Source organism: Rhinoderma darwinii, chromosome 13 (genome assembly GCF_050947455.1).
Source record: "Rhinoderma darwinii isolate aRhiDar2 chromosome 13, aRhiDar2.hap1, whole genome shotgun sequence".
Classification (NCBI taxonomy): domain Eukaryota; kingdom Metazoa; phylum Chordata; class Amphibia; order Anura; family Rhinodermatidae; genus Rhinoderma; species Rhinoderma darwinii.
In genome coordinates, this window is record NC_134699.1 from 2455948 (window position 1) to 2472503 (window position 16556).

General features: G+C 42.8%; 1 protein-coding gene across 7 annotated transcripts in view; it reads right to left on the reverse strand.

Moving 5' to 3' along the window:
• The window catches only part of NFATC2 (nuclear factor of activated T cells 2), a 99410-nt gene that overhangs the window by 26074 nt on the left and 56780 nt on the right, over positions 1-16556 (reverse strand). For 6 of the 7 annotated variants that reach the window (XR_012851559.1, XM_075845509.1, XM_075845506.1 and 3 more), the window contains 2 exons: positions 14530-14656; positions 13529-14176 (listed from right to left, as the gene is read on the reverse strand). Coding sequence is in view for 6 of the 7 variants with exons in the window: in XM_075845509.1 (XP_075701624.1) it covers positions 13529-14176; positions 14530-14656 (775 nt within the window). In the remaining variant the exon portion in view is untranslated. Of the gene's footprint in view, positions 1-13009; positions 13267-13528; positions 14177-14529; positions 14657-16556 lie in introns of those variants that run through there. The other variant, XM_075845508.1, reaches the window with a different exon arrangement.

Genomic DNA, 16556 nt, shown 5'->3' on the forward strand with positions numbered 1-16556 from the left:
GACTTTTTTGTAAACATAAGAATCTGTATCCTGCCGTCAAAGCCGATTCCGTCAGGTCAGCTGAACTGACTGCGTCCAGCATTCACTGGAGTCTGAGGACCTGACTGAATCGGCTTTAACGGCAGGCTACGCCGTCTATGTATACAGGATACATAGAAGCGGTATCTTAAAAAGTAAAGAAAAAAAGGCAAAAAAATATCAAATGTAAAAGTTGTTTAAAATCAGATTAAACATTGATGTATTAAAGAAAAACCCAAACCATTCAAGTAGTACAAGGCCCTGGCTCCGTGATGAGATTACACACGGCTATTATAAAATTCTGTACATGCTGTTTCATGAGCCTATAATTTTGACATGGTTTAGATTGTGAACGTGAAAGGTAAGCGATTTCCGGTGCCGCGATAACGCGATCAGATCACGATAGTCACAGCGAAGAGGAAATTCTAACATCGCTCAGGCACAGGCTGCCTCACGCCTCTACAGTTCAGCTATCTCACGGAATATGACTGCACACATGGATTGATTGGAAGCATTCTTGCGCCAATAATACAGCAACATGTGAACAAATTAAGGCTGGGTTCACACGACCACATTAACGTCCGTAATGGACGGACGTATTTCGTCCGGAAGTCCCGGACCGGACTCAGTGCAGGGAGCCGGGGTCCTAGCATCATAGTTATGTACGATGCTAGGAGTCCCTGCCTCGCTGCAGGACAACTGTCCCGTACTGTAATCATGTTTTCAGTACGGGACAGTAGTTCCACGGAGAGGCAGGGACTCCTAGCGTCGTACATAACTATGATGCTAGGAGCCCGGCTCCCTGCACTGAGTTTGGTCCGGGACTTCCGGCCGAAATACGTCCGTCCATTACGGACGTTAATGTGGTCGTGTGAACCCAGCCTAAGCCTGAAAGTTGTAAAATATGATGAAATACCAATTTTATGCAGGACACTATCCTCAGGCTTCAGCTTCAGTTACTGTATAAGGCCATTTACTCAGGCTTCATGCACACGACCGTGCCCGTAATTACGACCCGTAATTACGGGCACGGACAGCCGGCCGTTTTTACGAGCCGTGCTCCCATTATAAAGTATAGGAGAACGGTCTGTAAAATAAAAAAAATAGGACATGTGCTATTTTTTTCGGCAGGTTTCTACGGCACGGACACCCTCCCGTACACATACGGAAATGTGTCCGTCGGCCCTGGAAATGAATGGGCCCGTAATTTTACGGTCGTGTGCATGGGGCCTCAAGATACATACATGTGCAGCGTCGAATACAGCAAATATACTGGGTGAATAGGAGATCATTTACTTGAATGAATTAAGTGAGTAGTGTCAGGTCATTCAGGAAAGAAAGAAGGTACCCACATTCCTACCAACAATACCTGCATCCAGGCTCAGCACAATAAGGTGCTCCATATATCACACTTGTGAGATAGATATAGGTATAGAGATATATATATATATATATTGTATGGTCTACTGAAAGTAGAAACAAAGCAGAAGACGTTCACAGTTCTATCATTTCCTTTGCACTGCCATTCCCAGCGAGTCCTAGACATCCCTAATACATAATGTGACTTTTTGGGAGGACATGCAGCATTGGATAACATTACACTTCTCAGCGTTTGGAGCTGGTTCTCAGTTGTTCACATGATGTAATATCTCAGTGCTGGACGCTTGGATGGGTCTCTATTTCGTAGGGTTTTCCTCAGTAAATAAATACAAGCCATGTTGCTATCTAAGAGAATCCAAGTAATATTACACTTCAATGCCTGAACCAGCACAGACGCCAAGTTCTGCTGTGCCACAAATCAGGCAATCTACTAAACACATACAGTAAGGGCCGGTGTTTTTTTGTGTTTCAAACATCTCCTGACCTGTCTGTTTCAGTAAATACTTGTATTCCTCATAAAATAAATGATTCTGGAGCATCTTTTCTTAGAGCTCTGCGCTGCGCCGTTCCTCTGTTATTCCTTCCACAAATTTATGAATAAATTGACAACTGGGTGTTACTAGTTGTGAGGGGGTTATGCCTACACAGACTGTCCACTATGTGAGGAGAAGCCACTTTGACAATTGTCAATTTATTCTAACATTTCTAGGAGGAATAACAGAGACACAGCACAACGCAGAGATCTAAGAAAAGATGCTCCACAATTTTTATTTTATGGGGAATCCAAGAATTTACGAAAACCGACATGTCATGAGAGGTGGCCGCTATGTAAACCTTTGCAAGGCACTTTTTTGTTTTTTTTCATCAATAACCAGGTCAGTCAGTGTGTTTGTAAGTTTATAGTTTTTATTAAAAATGTTTAACTTTTTTTTTTTCTTTAGATACAGCTGCTCTGTATTCTCTATACACTGAAACGGTATCTAGCGCTAAATCCTGCTCCCGTCAGGTCCGCGGGACTCAGTGACAGCGGGTCTCCTTAGATGTAATAGATTGCAGGTGGATCCCAGCCGCTGACACTGAACCTGTCATTTCCGCGGGATGATGGATTCAGGTAATAGCGAACAATACAGCTGCTCTATATGGAGAATGCAGAGCAGCTGTATCTAAAAATAACCTTTTTTTTTTAAATAAAAACTATTTATAAAGTTACACCAAACACACTGATCTAGTTATTAAAAAAAATGTCCTGCAAAGGTGTACATGGCCTTTAATGCCTCTCATAGCTCCACTTGAAATCTAAAAAAATCATTGGACTGGACTTTAGTCATAGTAATGCATTGTTGAAAATAGCCCAATAAAAAGGGGTTTTGTCTGGTGGGGTCCAGAAGAGGGGATCTACAAGGTCAACATTTTTTAGTAGTTGTCCACTGTGCAGAGCCATTTTTTTTGTTAGTTAGGGAAATAAACCCCACCAGTTCTCCAATGTGTGGACCCCATCAGACAACACAATATGGGATACTGGAGTATTCTACATGGGGGCAATGTCGGGGCATATTATATACAGTAGTATACAGCAAGCTCAGGGGATAAATATTAATTCAATGGTGTAGCATGCAAATTAGGTGGGTGTGACATGCAAAAGGGGTGTGGCCTAAATAATTGTAATCACGGTTATATGTTCAATTAATGGTGATTTGGATTTAGGTCATAATCACCCAGCCCTAGGCAAACTGCAGTCACACTTGAATTTTCAGATAAGAGTGGAGGCTTTAAAATGCTAATTGCACCAGACCTCCTATACCGATATTAACATCCTATCCTGAGCATTTTCAGAACCTTGGCCTTTGCTAGCAAACGAGATGTGATAAAAGAGGGTATATAATGGTTATAATGGTATATGGCATAGATGTCGCAGACCTACAATACAGGTGGCTATAGAAGCAAACATTCCCCAAATATTGTAACGTATTGGGACATAAACACAAAGACTAATAGACCAGCAACTAAAAAGTTTTAAGCATGTCCAATGTAACGGGCCCAAATGTTTAGTCCACACCGATCACAAGTCACATCTGCAGACCCCTCCGAGCACCGGTGGTCGGCCTTTCATAGCGCTGGTTTTATACTCCCTGTGTCTACGCGATCTTGTGTATGGCATCCCTTTTAAAATGACAACCTCTTCTCACAACATCCAGCAACATTTCTGATTATATGGCACAACTATGTGTCAGGATGTAATGGTGCTATACACATTTTTCTTTTTACATGTTCTTCCCCAATGGACACGGATAAACTCGCCAGCTTAATATACTAAATCTAGAAAATATTACAGTATAAAATACAGGAGAAGATAACACATAAGACAACAACAAAGATGTTCCTACGCTGCACACGCATCAGAGCAACATGAGGCATGATCAGAAATTTGCAATGCAAACTGATACAACCGCCTGTAATCCTATTCTAATGGAAAAAAAAATCAAATTACAGTTCACCAGGAGAATACTACCATATACACTGAATGGCCTCTTTATTAGAGACACCGGCCCTTTTACAACTGGAGCTTTCCTTTATGGAAATTAAGACACGTGATCCCAGACGCAGCATAAAAGGAAGTGCGCACGTTTTATGTGGATCAGTTTCAGTGTTGAATTCACATTAGAATGGGAAAATAAAGTGATCTGAGCGACCGCTCATCGGTGCCACACTGGCCAGTATTTAAAAAACTGACAACCCTGTGTGGTTTTCTCGTGTAATGGTGTGATCAAGAAAAAACATCCCGTGGAAGGGGATCCTGTGGACGTCAACAACTCTCCAAGGAAAGGGGTCAGAGGAGAATGTGAAGAATCGTTCTGAGGAACAGTTAAGCAAATTGCAGCTGAATACAAGGGCGGCGCTATGACGAACGTGTCCGAACACACAACGTGTCGTTCCTTAGCACGGATATGCAATGTCCCTGGTACTGGTCATCTGCTGTTATAGTGTAAGAGAAACAGAGGCAGTGGGCACAAGATTGTAAAAATTGGATCACTGAGCAGTGAATAAACATCTCCTGGTCAGATGAATCCAGATTTCTGCAGCACCGCGCCGGCATGCTACAGTCCTATGTCCGGAGATCAGTGCACACAGACATCAGTACTTTAAAGTATTGCTTCAGATGAAATAAGTGCAATGACCTCTCCGCACAGCAGCTTTCCGAAAGTAGAGATTTAACTTGCAGTAGTGTGCACCATGAATGGAAATACAGCACACTAGGGCCTAAATCACAATTAAATTAGTATAATACCCCCATAGATGCCTCCACTGTATAATGCCCCTATAACTGCCCTCCACACAGTATAATGCCCCCTATAGCTTCCCTACACACAGTATAATGCCCCTATAGTTGCCCTGCCGTTTAATGCCCCCTATAGCTGCTCTCCATACAGTATAATGCCCCCTATATCTGCCCTCCACACAATATAATGCCCCTATAGCTCCCCTACACACAGTATAATGTCCCTATAGCTGCCCTCCACACAGTATAATGTCCCTATAGCTTCCCTCCACAGTATAATGTCCCTATAGCTTCCCTACACACAGTATAATGTCCCTATAGCTGCCCTCCACACAGTATAATGTCCCTATAGCTGCCCTCCACACAGTATAATGCCCCTATAGCTTCCCTACACACAGTATAATGTCCCTATAGCTGCCCTCCACACAGTATAATGCCCCTATAGTTACCCTGCCATTTAATGGCCCCTATAGCTGCTCTCCATACAGTATAATGCCCCCTATATCTGCCCTCCACACAGTATAATGTCCCTATAGCTGCCCTCCACACAGTATAATGCCCCTATAGCTGCCCTCCACACAGTATAATGTCCCCATAGCTGCCCTCCACACAGTATAATGCCCCTATAGCTGCCCTCCACACAGTATAATGCCCCTATAGCTTCCCTCCACACAGTATAATGCCCCTATAGCTTCCCTCCACACACTATAATGTCCCTATAGCTGCCCTCCACACAGTATAATGCCCCCATAGCTGCCTTCCACACATTTTAATGCCCCCCATAGCTGGCCTCCAAACGTTATAAAGCCCACCATAGTTGCACTCCGCACAATATATTGCCCCTATAGCATCCCTACACACAGTATCATGCCGCTATAGCTGCCCTACAGTTTAATTCCCCCTATATCTGCTCTCCACACAGTATAATGACCCCTATATCTGCCCTGCAGTTTAATGCCCCCTATATCTGCTTTCCACACAGTATAATGCCCCCTATAGCTGCCCTCCATACCTTATAATGCCCCCTATGGCTGCCCTCCACACAGTATAATGCCCCTATAGCTGCCCTCCACAGTATAATGCCCCTATAGCTGCCCTCCACACAGTATAATGCCCCTATAGCTGCCCTCCACACAGTATGATGCCCCTATAGCTGCCCTCCACAGTATAATGCCCCTATAGCTGCCCTCCACACAGTATAATGCCCGTATAGCTGCCCTCCACACAGTATAATGCCCCTATAGCTGCCCTCCACAGTATAATGTCCCTATAGCTGCCCTCCACAGTAAAATGCATCTATAGCTGCCTTCCACACATTTTAATGCCCCCCATAGCTGCCCACACAGTATAATGCCCCCAACAGCTGGCCTCCAAACATTATAATGCCGCCCATAGCTGCACTCCGCACAATATAATATGCCTTCACGCTGTATAATGCCGCACAGCTGCCCCCACACAGCCTTAAAGAGGCTGTCACCACATTATAAGTGCCCTATCTCCTACGTAATTGATCGGCGCTGTAATGTAGAAAACAGCAGTGGTTTTTATTTTGAAAAACAATCATTTTTGAGCAAGTTATGAGCTAGTTTAGCTTTATGCTAATGAGTTTCTCAATGAACAACTGGGCGTGTTTTTACTTTTTACCAACTGGGCGTTGTACAGAGGAGTGTATGAGGCTGACCAATCAGTGACCAATCAGCATCATGCACTTCTCATTGTTCCAGCCCAGCATGATCCACAGCACAGTGAGATTGTGCAGTGAAAGAAGTAAAAACGCCCAGTTGCTAAAAATACAAGACACGCCCAGTTGGAAATAAGAGAAAACACGCCCAGTTGTACATTAGAAAGGCTCATTTGCATAAATATAAAATTGCTCATAACACGTTACTGTTATCTACATTGCAGCGCCGATCACATGCAGTAGGAGATAGGGATTTGATAATCTGGTGACCGAGCCTCTTTAATAGTGCCTAATAAAATACATGCTCACCTAACCCCCTGCTCCTCCGGTCTGTGTGGCTCGGCGCAGACAGGCACGATGACATTACTGCCTCGTGCCTGTCTGTGATGAGCCGTGAGCGTCCGGCGATACATAGTGAATGGTAGAGCAGGGACCTTACGGCTTCCTGCTCTACCATTGGATTCAACCTTATCTGCGTCCTGAGGATGCAGATAATGTTAACACCTGGGGGAAAAAAAAATTTAAATCAAAATGCGCAAGATGACGTTGGTTAATTGTGCTGAATTTCGGTTTGTTTTTTTTTCCAACTAATTGCCCAGCCTACAGCGCACACTATAACCTACTTTCAGACAGGCAACCCACCCCCTAGAACACCAGAAAAATCTCTCTCACTGTACAGTGCAATTTTTATTACTGTGGCTTATTAAATGTATTTTACAAAACCTAAACTACCCCAAATTTGGAATAAATTAATCATGTACTGTATGTATTGAAATCCACGCATACATTGTACACGTGCACCTCTATGGGGCACTTTAATATTTCTAGAATGGCAGAAAATATTAGCTAGATTGATGGGGGGCGCAGCACACTTTCCACTGGTGGCACAGACCTTTCCCTATGTTTGAATTGCACCCAGTAACCACTAAATTGAGAATTTCATAGTAGACATTTTTTCTTAACCTTACTTAGCGTAACACTTTTGATGCCAGAGGCGAGTCACAAAATGCCAAGCAAAACACTGCAGGCCCTGCTCCTATGGAAGGAGTAAACTAGGATTTACTACTCAAATGATATTCTTCACACCCGCCTAATGTATATTCTATATGTAGAGCTGGGTAACGGACCTGGCAAACCCTGTAATTTGTAAGTTCTGCACATTCTCATGTAAACCACAAGCTCTGGGGGTATAAGAGCATGTGAGAAGTGTGAAAAACGTTAAGGGCGTCAACCTGCCAAACTCTTACATTGTTACTGAGCTCAAATAAAAAGAGGGAAATGAAAAGATGGTGATAATTGTTGTACTTTCTGGGTTCAATTCTACTTCCCGAAAGAAAAAATAATGTTTAATACCATTTCTCACCTCATACAAGAAGGCAGATGTGGACACGTGGCAGGAATCTTTAATTACTAACACAACCCATTCAATACAGTGGAGCCTCTGTCAGACATTCAGTTTTGCTTTGCTTAGCGCTTCTGCCCACTTTGTTTCAGCGATGGTGGGGGTCTCAGCACCCGGACCCCCACTCTTTAAAACTTCTTATACGTCAATATGACATATCAAATATTTTCTGAAAATACAATCACTCTTTAAGGTTCCAACAAAACGTAAGCTGTGAAGTTGGCAATGCAGGAGGAGAGGTCAGGCTTTGGTCTATACTGTGCCGGCAGTGGTCCCCCCTATTCTCTGCAAAATGAAAACAATTGGTCACGCGCACAGATTGTCAAAAAGGATTGAAAATCTTTGGTGCGATATTGAGTCAGAATGTCTGAATATGCCCCCAGCACAGCGGTGTGCCGTCAGTAGAGTGCCAGGAATTCTTATATAAGAGGTGACCACAAAGAGAAACCCAACGCCAAGAGCGTGAAACCAGCACACTGGCAGGCATGACCCTGGATAACAACTGTGAAATGGTTAAAAGGTGGTAAGGTAGCATGATGAGACCATTACTCAATTCACATTTGGTGGGTTGTCTACACAGGAAATGCAGAATTGGAAGCCAACCCTTAGGCACTGCTCTCAAACCAAAACCAGCTAAAGATGCTGGAACGGCCTTCCCTTCAGAGCCAGCATAGCAGTGTTTTTCATTTATTCTTGAATAAGTTTATTTAAAACCCTTCCAAGACTGTGGTCGATCAGTGGCATTTTTTTTATTTTTATAAATAACCTAAAGGCTCCCAAGTCCTGTTACTTATTCGATTAAGCTGACCCTGCAGTCCTGCCTGGTAAGTAATACTGACACTTCGCACTGCTAGTTTGGAAATGACAAATCCCACATTCACTCGTTAACCTTATTAAACTGTTCATTGGTTGACTTGTCCAGCTATTTATTTAGGTAAGGGTTGGGAGGGGGGGGGGGGGGTTTAATAAAGCCTAATCCTTGTATGGTAACTTTCTTATAGACTGTGTTTTAATTTCTCACCATATTCAAGATCTCTGCTTGTTGTCAGTGAATGGGGACATTCATTGTTTACGTTAGGAAAGTTCCCTATGTACATGCTAAATGTGTCCAAAGAACCCCATTAGCCCAACGGAGGCCAAAGGGGTTTCCTTTTGGCCTCTGCTGGGATGGTATACATTGGTATAGTTTTTTGGAAGATGGAATAACGTAGTAGACTATGCTATTCCTTCCCGAGGGATCCCACAAAAAAAACCCACACGTTTTTCTAACATGGGAACCTACGTGTGACAGACGCCACTGTATGGAATCCATCACAGGTATACGTTAAACGTATACCTTGGGGAGCTTCCCCACGGTTGGAATCCCTGAAAAGAGCATCAGGTAGTGCTCAGCATGGGGTATTCCGGCCCTGGAGAAGCCCCTGACGTCATTGCACATGTATGGACAGTGGTGTCGGGCTTTTAACTACAGAGTCTCCGGGACTGGAGAAGCCCCTTAGGTTACCGTGTATACATGGACAGTGACGTCAGGGGCCCCTCCAGGAGCAGAATCTAGTGTTTCCGAACATCACTGTATGCCTATACAGTGGGATACGTTGGTGCCTTCCATTGGGACTCCTCCTGATGTAGATCTCCAAAGGAAGGAAAAGATATGATGTAAACAGGCCCTATGCTACATATAGCAGTACAATTACTGTTAGTTTTCTACAATGTATCAGTGATAAGAGCTATTAACCTGACTGGGATCTTGAAAATGGTGAAGAAATAACACAAAGTATATATACAATGATTGAGATTTATTTACAAAAAAAACTAACAGGACCCATAGTAGTCAATGAAAACCTTTTCTAACGATAGATCTCCTCCTGGAAGAGATACATTCAAGGGAATGGGTAGCCCATAATAACTCAATACATTGGGAAGCAGATATACTGACCACATATCAAAACTGGTGGAAAAAAATGGCTCATTTACCCTTGGCAACTAATCATATTCCAAATCTAATTTTTAGAGGCTCAGTTGAAAAGTCATCTGATAGGTTATTGATTATTTGATTTCAGGACTACAATTATCCTGCTCCCGAAAGGCCCAAGTAAGGGAATGTCAGAACCAGTGGGATATTATGGAGAGGAGGTGATCACACATCAGTGTAACTCCTTTATAAACAATCTGAATATAAAATAAGTGAAAAAAACCCCATAATATTGCAGTATAAAGGCTGGAGCTACAGCCGCCTTCCCAGATCCCCACAGGTCACAGATTCCTAGTGGGGACTTCAAACTGAAAAAACATCACAGTACATTAGTGAAGCTACCCACGATGGTGATCTAGGACATGACTGAGAGTAAACATTCACTGTTCCAGAACGAGAAAGCTGCTGCGCAGAGTGTATGAGCAGCCAAATGACTGTGGGCCACAGAATACAAGTCCACTCATTATACTACACACAGCTCAGTGTTATTTTTAATTTCTAGAAGAAAAGGACTCTTATAATCGTGTGGAATGTTACAGCGCAGACAGGACTTGGGGCCATCAACTATCTTTGCAGCGATCATGTACTTTTTTTTTTTTTAATGCGCTTAACTGACTCCATATTGGCAGTCCAAACTTTGGCCAGCATTTGGGACACTAAGAGACAGAACGGTAAAGCAGTGGAAAATACATATCTCGATTTTCACTGAATTTTACCAGACCTATTTAAAATGTTATGAGCGTGTAATAAAAGTAGCCTAGAGGAAGATGATGTCAGAGCAGACAGCGGCATTATTCAGGTACAGGAAGATCATTCAGAAAGTGAACGTACAGAGATTGACTGCAGACAAATGTCCTCATCTTTTCCTACCTCCCACGGAGAGAGATTTACCTTTTCTTCCCATAGTCTGTGCTATTACAGCATTATATACTTAATTAGCATAAGGAAATTCGAGTTCTGGCAGGACTGGACCGCTGATGATGGGATTATAGAGTGATGTCTACATCTGTGGTTCACATTGTACCCAGGAGGTTTTACATAAGCAGGAATAACGGTCAGTCCGTGCTCTATTGTGTAATGTGTAGCCCTGATAGTACCGGCTCCATTAGCCATTTGCATTAGTTTAGCCGGTAGACCAGTTATTTTTGTAAAAACATTAATTACAATTAACTGTTAACGAGTATCTTATGTGAACGTTAGGCCTTATTCAGACGAACGTTGTATACGTCCGTGTGTTGTCCGTAAAAAAAACGGACAGCACACGGACCTATGCAATTTAATGGGGCTATAAACACATGCGTGATGTTTCACGCACTGTCCGTGTTTCACGCAACAGTTGCTAAAGAAATGTTGAGAAAAAAAATAAATGTACGCCAACGCGGACATTTGAAACTGATGGCACACGGAACTCAAATGCATTAAATATGATCAGTTTTTTGCGGACGCAAAACGGACACGGTCGTCTGAATCAGGGCTTAGGGTAAAGCAAGACATTTTGGCCACTGTGCCTTTTTCTAGTTGTGGTTTTGTGTTTTTCAAACTGAGGCAAGTAATAAATCAATAGAAGTGAATGGTGAAATTGAAGTGCAGAATACAGACATTTTCAGTATATTTGGAGTGATTGATGCGGGTAGCGTTTGTGCGGTCTTTCCCATGCAGTATATACACTGCTGCATGCATTTTTTTTTTCTGCAAAAAAAAACCAAAATGCACAGTGACCGCAACATGTGACTAAGGTAAATAATGCCAATTCAGTTTAAAAAATGTAGCATGAACACCAGCGTAAAGACCGCGGACAGTAGATTAAAACTGCACCATAAAATTGGAAAAACCACGTGCAGTATGCAATTTTTAGCGGCGAGAAATATGCGCGGAGGCTGCAACGCGTGGCCTAACCCTTCCTTAAACCAATTGGTTCCAAACAATGGAAATTTGTCCTATTGGCCATAACAGTGGTTGATAATCTACCGTACAATAAAATCACATGAGCAGCAGATCAATGATATTTGCAAGAACTGGAACAATGGAGAGTCGTCTCATCACAAATTGTTTCATGTATTTTAGGAAAGCTTCTTTTAGGCTATGTTCACACGGAGTATTTTGGGGGAGGAATATCTGCCTCAAAATTCCGTTTGGAACTTTGAGGCAGATATTCCTCTCCCTGCACGCCGATTTTCGCGGCGATTATCGTGCCGTTTTTCGCCCGCGGCCATTGAGCGCCGCGGGCATAAAACAGCGCGAAATACGCTTTCTCTGCCTCCCATTGAAGTCAATGGGAGGTCAGAGGCGGAAGCGCCCGAAGATAGGGCATGTCGCTTCTTTTTCCCACGAGGCAGTTTTACTGCTCGCGGGAAAAAGACGCCGACGCCTCCCATTGAAATCAATGGGAGGCGTTCTCGGGCCGTTTCTGCCGAGTTTTGCGACGCGGTTTCCGCGTCAAAAAACTCGGCAAAATACCCCGTGTGAACATAGCCATAAAGTGGTTTTCCCATCAGAGACATTTGACATATCTGTAGGATATGTCGTAAATGTCACATAGATGCTGGTCCCACCTCTGGGAAACGCATCTATCTCTAGAATGGGCCCCCCTAAACCTCGTTCTACTGCTCTGTGTTGTGGTTGAAGCGCGTGATTTCCAACCATGAATTACTATAAATGCTGAGCTACGCCGTTTCTTTAAGTCCCTTAGTAGTGTATGGCAGTCACGGAAGCAGCGTAACATGCGAGCTACGCTGTTTGCGTAACTACCATTCGGTTCTATGGGACTGCGAGCTATGCTGTTTCCGTAATTCATGGTCGCGAATCACACGCGTCAGCCACAACACAGAGCAGTGCAACGGGGTTTAGGGGGCTCCGCTCTAGAGAAAGGTGCGGGTCCCAGAGGTGGGACCCTCATCTATCTGACATTTATGACACATCCTGTGGATATGTCATAAATGTCTCTGATGGGAAAACCAGTTTAGAGGCATTTTACCATGAATATTTAAAAGATGTCCTTTACCCAGTGGTTGCTATTATACAAGCTGTACCGTGCTCTATTGGTCAAGTAAGTGGAACACATGAGGGAATCCCAACCTAGGGTCTCTAGCTGCTTCTCAGCATCATTATGAGCTCTTCCGTGTGAAATTTAAAAAGATAAAGCTACAGAAAGGCTTCTAACACAGGTCTGAGAGCTTTGATTTATTTCCTTTCATTTTATAAAGTACAGTATAACACTTTATATTATACAAATTTACTTTTGAATCCAATCTAGTATATTCTATATTGTAATCCAGGCATGACAACAGTATAAAACACCATGACTAGTGATATAAATGCCGTTAATCTCGTTAAATACGCTTATTCATACAAGAGCCATCATTTCTAAGGATAAAGCTCTGTTACAGAGTATATTACCTACATATATTTGTGTTATTTTTTACCTTCTGAAGTTGATACAGCTTGCTGTTATTATGACCCCCTCATCGCCTATATTTATGTGGAAATATTACCTGTTCGTTCATTACAAAACATGTCAGTTATAGGTTTTCACTTTCCTACCACAAAAAAAACAAAAAACTAAGTTCAGAGCTGTATTCAGCTAAAGTATTTTTGCACTAACCCTCCCACGCACTTTACAGTCATTTTGAAACCTGTGTAACTTTTAGACCGCCGAAAATAGTAAATGTGGATATAGCAATTTGTGCAAATGTTATACTTCCTAATATGCCAATACCGGGGATAGAATACATATCACAGCTTGGAAATTTTGCTAACTGAGCACATTCTAGTATAATTATAAAAAGTTAGGATTCTTACCATCATCCAGATAGGCCTGATCCAGATTCTGCTCTTGCTTAACAGTGACTCCTGAAGTTGATTCCTTTTGTTCTGTAACTGGAGGACCATTCTTAGGGGACCGCTGGCTATTGGACTGCTGCTGGATAACAGTGGGATAGATGGTGGGACTTATTCTTTGTGCCTGCGTGGGTCGTATAAGACTTGAAGTGAAGTCGGAGCACATGATGTGCTGGAATTCTTGGTGGCTTCCACATCTCATCTGATGGTTGGTTGGAGAATAGTGAATAACTGGAGATGGCTGAGGATTGGCTGAAGATTGGACCGGAGAGCTAGTGTGGACAAGGACTGATCTATGAGAATCTGGAATTGTGATCTGAGTAGCCATCAGAGAGGGCTGGTGATAGCTTAGTTGACTGGGACTAAGGCTTTTGCTTCTTTGGTACACAGCTGCTGATGGGCTTTGCTGTGGATATCGTGAATCTGGTGATGGGAGGCCAGCTCTTACTTGTTGACAAGAGACTAAGTTGGCAACTAAGCATGATGGGGAATCACTGCTCAGTGGATGCTGGGGGTAGAAGTTTTGGGATGCTGTTCCTAGCCCAGTATTTGCACTGCTCCTGACTATGGAAGGAAACTCATCAAGAGGCTCCGTTTTAATGGATGGAACTGAAACAGGCAAAAAAAAAAAGGAGGCTCATATTAGTGACAAAAACAAAATCTGAAATATAATATCAAGATTGTTATCTCCTAGGACAAGTCACTACGCTAGTATCAACGTTACAAGTAACTAGAGACTATTACTAGAAAGCAACAAATGACAATCCTTTTGTTTCCAGTTGATGTCTTGTATGTTTTTCAATTCCCTGAATTGAGAAGCGAATTGGAATATGTTAGAGCAATATAAAGATTATTGAGAATAATAATGTTACTCCTCAAATGATCCATGAAAGTAAAGGAACAAAAATGTTTCATTCTTATGTGAGAACACATATGTGCACAGTGGACAGTCATGTACTTACCTGGCAGGTATGTAAAGTGCTGGGCCTGGCTTCTTTTTCTTTTCCCATTTATAACATTGAAATTCACTTTCACTGGAGAGTTAATGTGTCTATTGCGATATTCTGGCACCTCCACAAACAGCATGCTCTGAAACAGGAAAAGAAGGGCAGTCACTTTCTGGAAAAACAACCAACATTTATGTCCATGCCCAGAAATAAAGATGACATCTTCTAAAAAAAGAAAAAAAAAAGTCTGAAATGGTATCTACACTTTTGTAATAACTATTTTTATTGTTCCAATTAATCTAAAATAAAGAAGAAAGCAACTTTGGAAAAGTCTTCATTAAAAATATCCCACCATATCGCTTCTATACAGAAATGTGTGGCTATAAGGTTACAGACTACAAACAAATCCTCCATAGTCTGATCCTGCAGTGGAGTATTATTCCACCCCCTCGGCCTGCTAAACTACAGACAGTAGGTGATGGCATATATGGAAGAGCGTTACACAAGACTGCTGTACAGTACAAAGGGTTTGTCTCGCTATGAAGTCTGACCAATGTTCACACTAGGTGAACGCCTTAAAGGGGTTATCTGGGATGTGAATTTTTTTTATTAGGGGCTGAAAATGAAATAAATAAACCAAAAAAGCAATACTTACCTATCCTTGCCCCCAGCCATCCGGCACTGTCGCTCCGGCGGTACACCGGGTGGTTATTTACATTAGGGCTGGGCAATTAATCGGAAAAAAAACTAAACCGAAATTCAGCGCAGATAACCAAGGCCTTCTTGCGCATTTTGTATTTTAGGTTTTTTTCTTTCCGGATTTTAACTGTATCTGTGTCTTCGGGACACAGATACAGTTGAATCCTATAGTAGAGCAGGGGAACGTCCATTCCCTGCTCTACTATTCACTATGTAACGCTGGCTCAATACAGACAAGCGCGATGACTTCACTGCCTTGCACCTGTCCGTGCTGAGCCTTGAGCGGCTCGGCACGTATGTATTCAGAGTCCGCTGGACTTTTGCCATATACCCGCGTTTCAGGCAGCTTATTGGTCCTCGATGCCCGCTCCATTTATTTCTTGTTTAGCCTCAATGCCCGCCCCAATGGTATATATACGGATGATGGGGGTTATATATAGGGGAAATGGGGGTTATATACAGGGATGATGGACCCCCATCATCCCTGTACATACCAGCCCATCATCCCTGTGTATACCCCCTATCATCCCTGTATATACCCCCTATCATCCCTTTATAAACCAGTCAGCCATCATCCCTGAATCTAACCCCCATCACCCCTGTATATAACCATCATAATTGTGTATATATACGATTGGGGTGGTCACTGTCCGCTTTCCGTGGCGTGTTGGAATTGGGGCTAAATAATAAGTCAATTGGGTGGGCATTGAGGACACCGTGGACCAATAATATGCCTGAAACACTGGTATATGGCAGAAGTGCAGCAGAACCTGAAAATATGCACCGAGCCACACAGACCGGAGGAGCAGAGGGGTTAGGCGAGTATATATTTTATCAGGCACTATTGGGGCTGTAGGCTGTATAGGGGCATTATACTGTGTGAGGGGGAGTGTCGGTGGTATATTATATACAGTAGTATACAGAAGGCTCAGGGGATCGATCATACTTAAATGGCCTGGCATGCAAATAGGGGGCGTGGTATGCAAAAGGGTGTGGTCTAAAAGTGTTTATTGATCATAATCGAGGTTACATGTTTAATTAATCGTGATTTTGATTTAGGTCATAATTTACATGCACATAGCATGTAACTGCTGCAACCAAACAGAGGGCTCAGCGGGGCTCACTGGAGACGAATTGTATTTCTGGCATAATGCCAGAAATACAACATATGACCGCTAAACCATCTGATTGGCTGCGGTTGTTACATGGTACAAGCATGTAAACAACCACCGGGTGAAACACCGGAGCGTCGACGCTGTATCACTGAGGGCAAGCATAGGTAAGTATTGCTTTTTTGCTTTATTTCACTTCCAGCCCCTAATGAAGCTTTTCACATCCCGGAT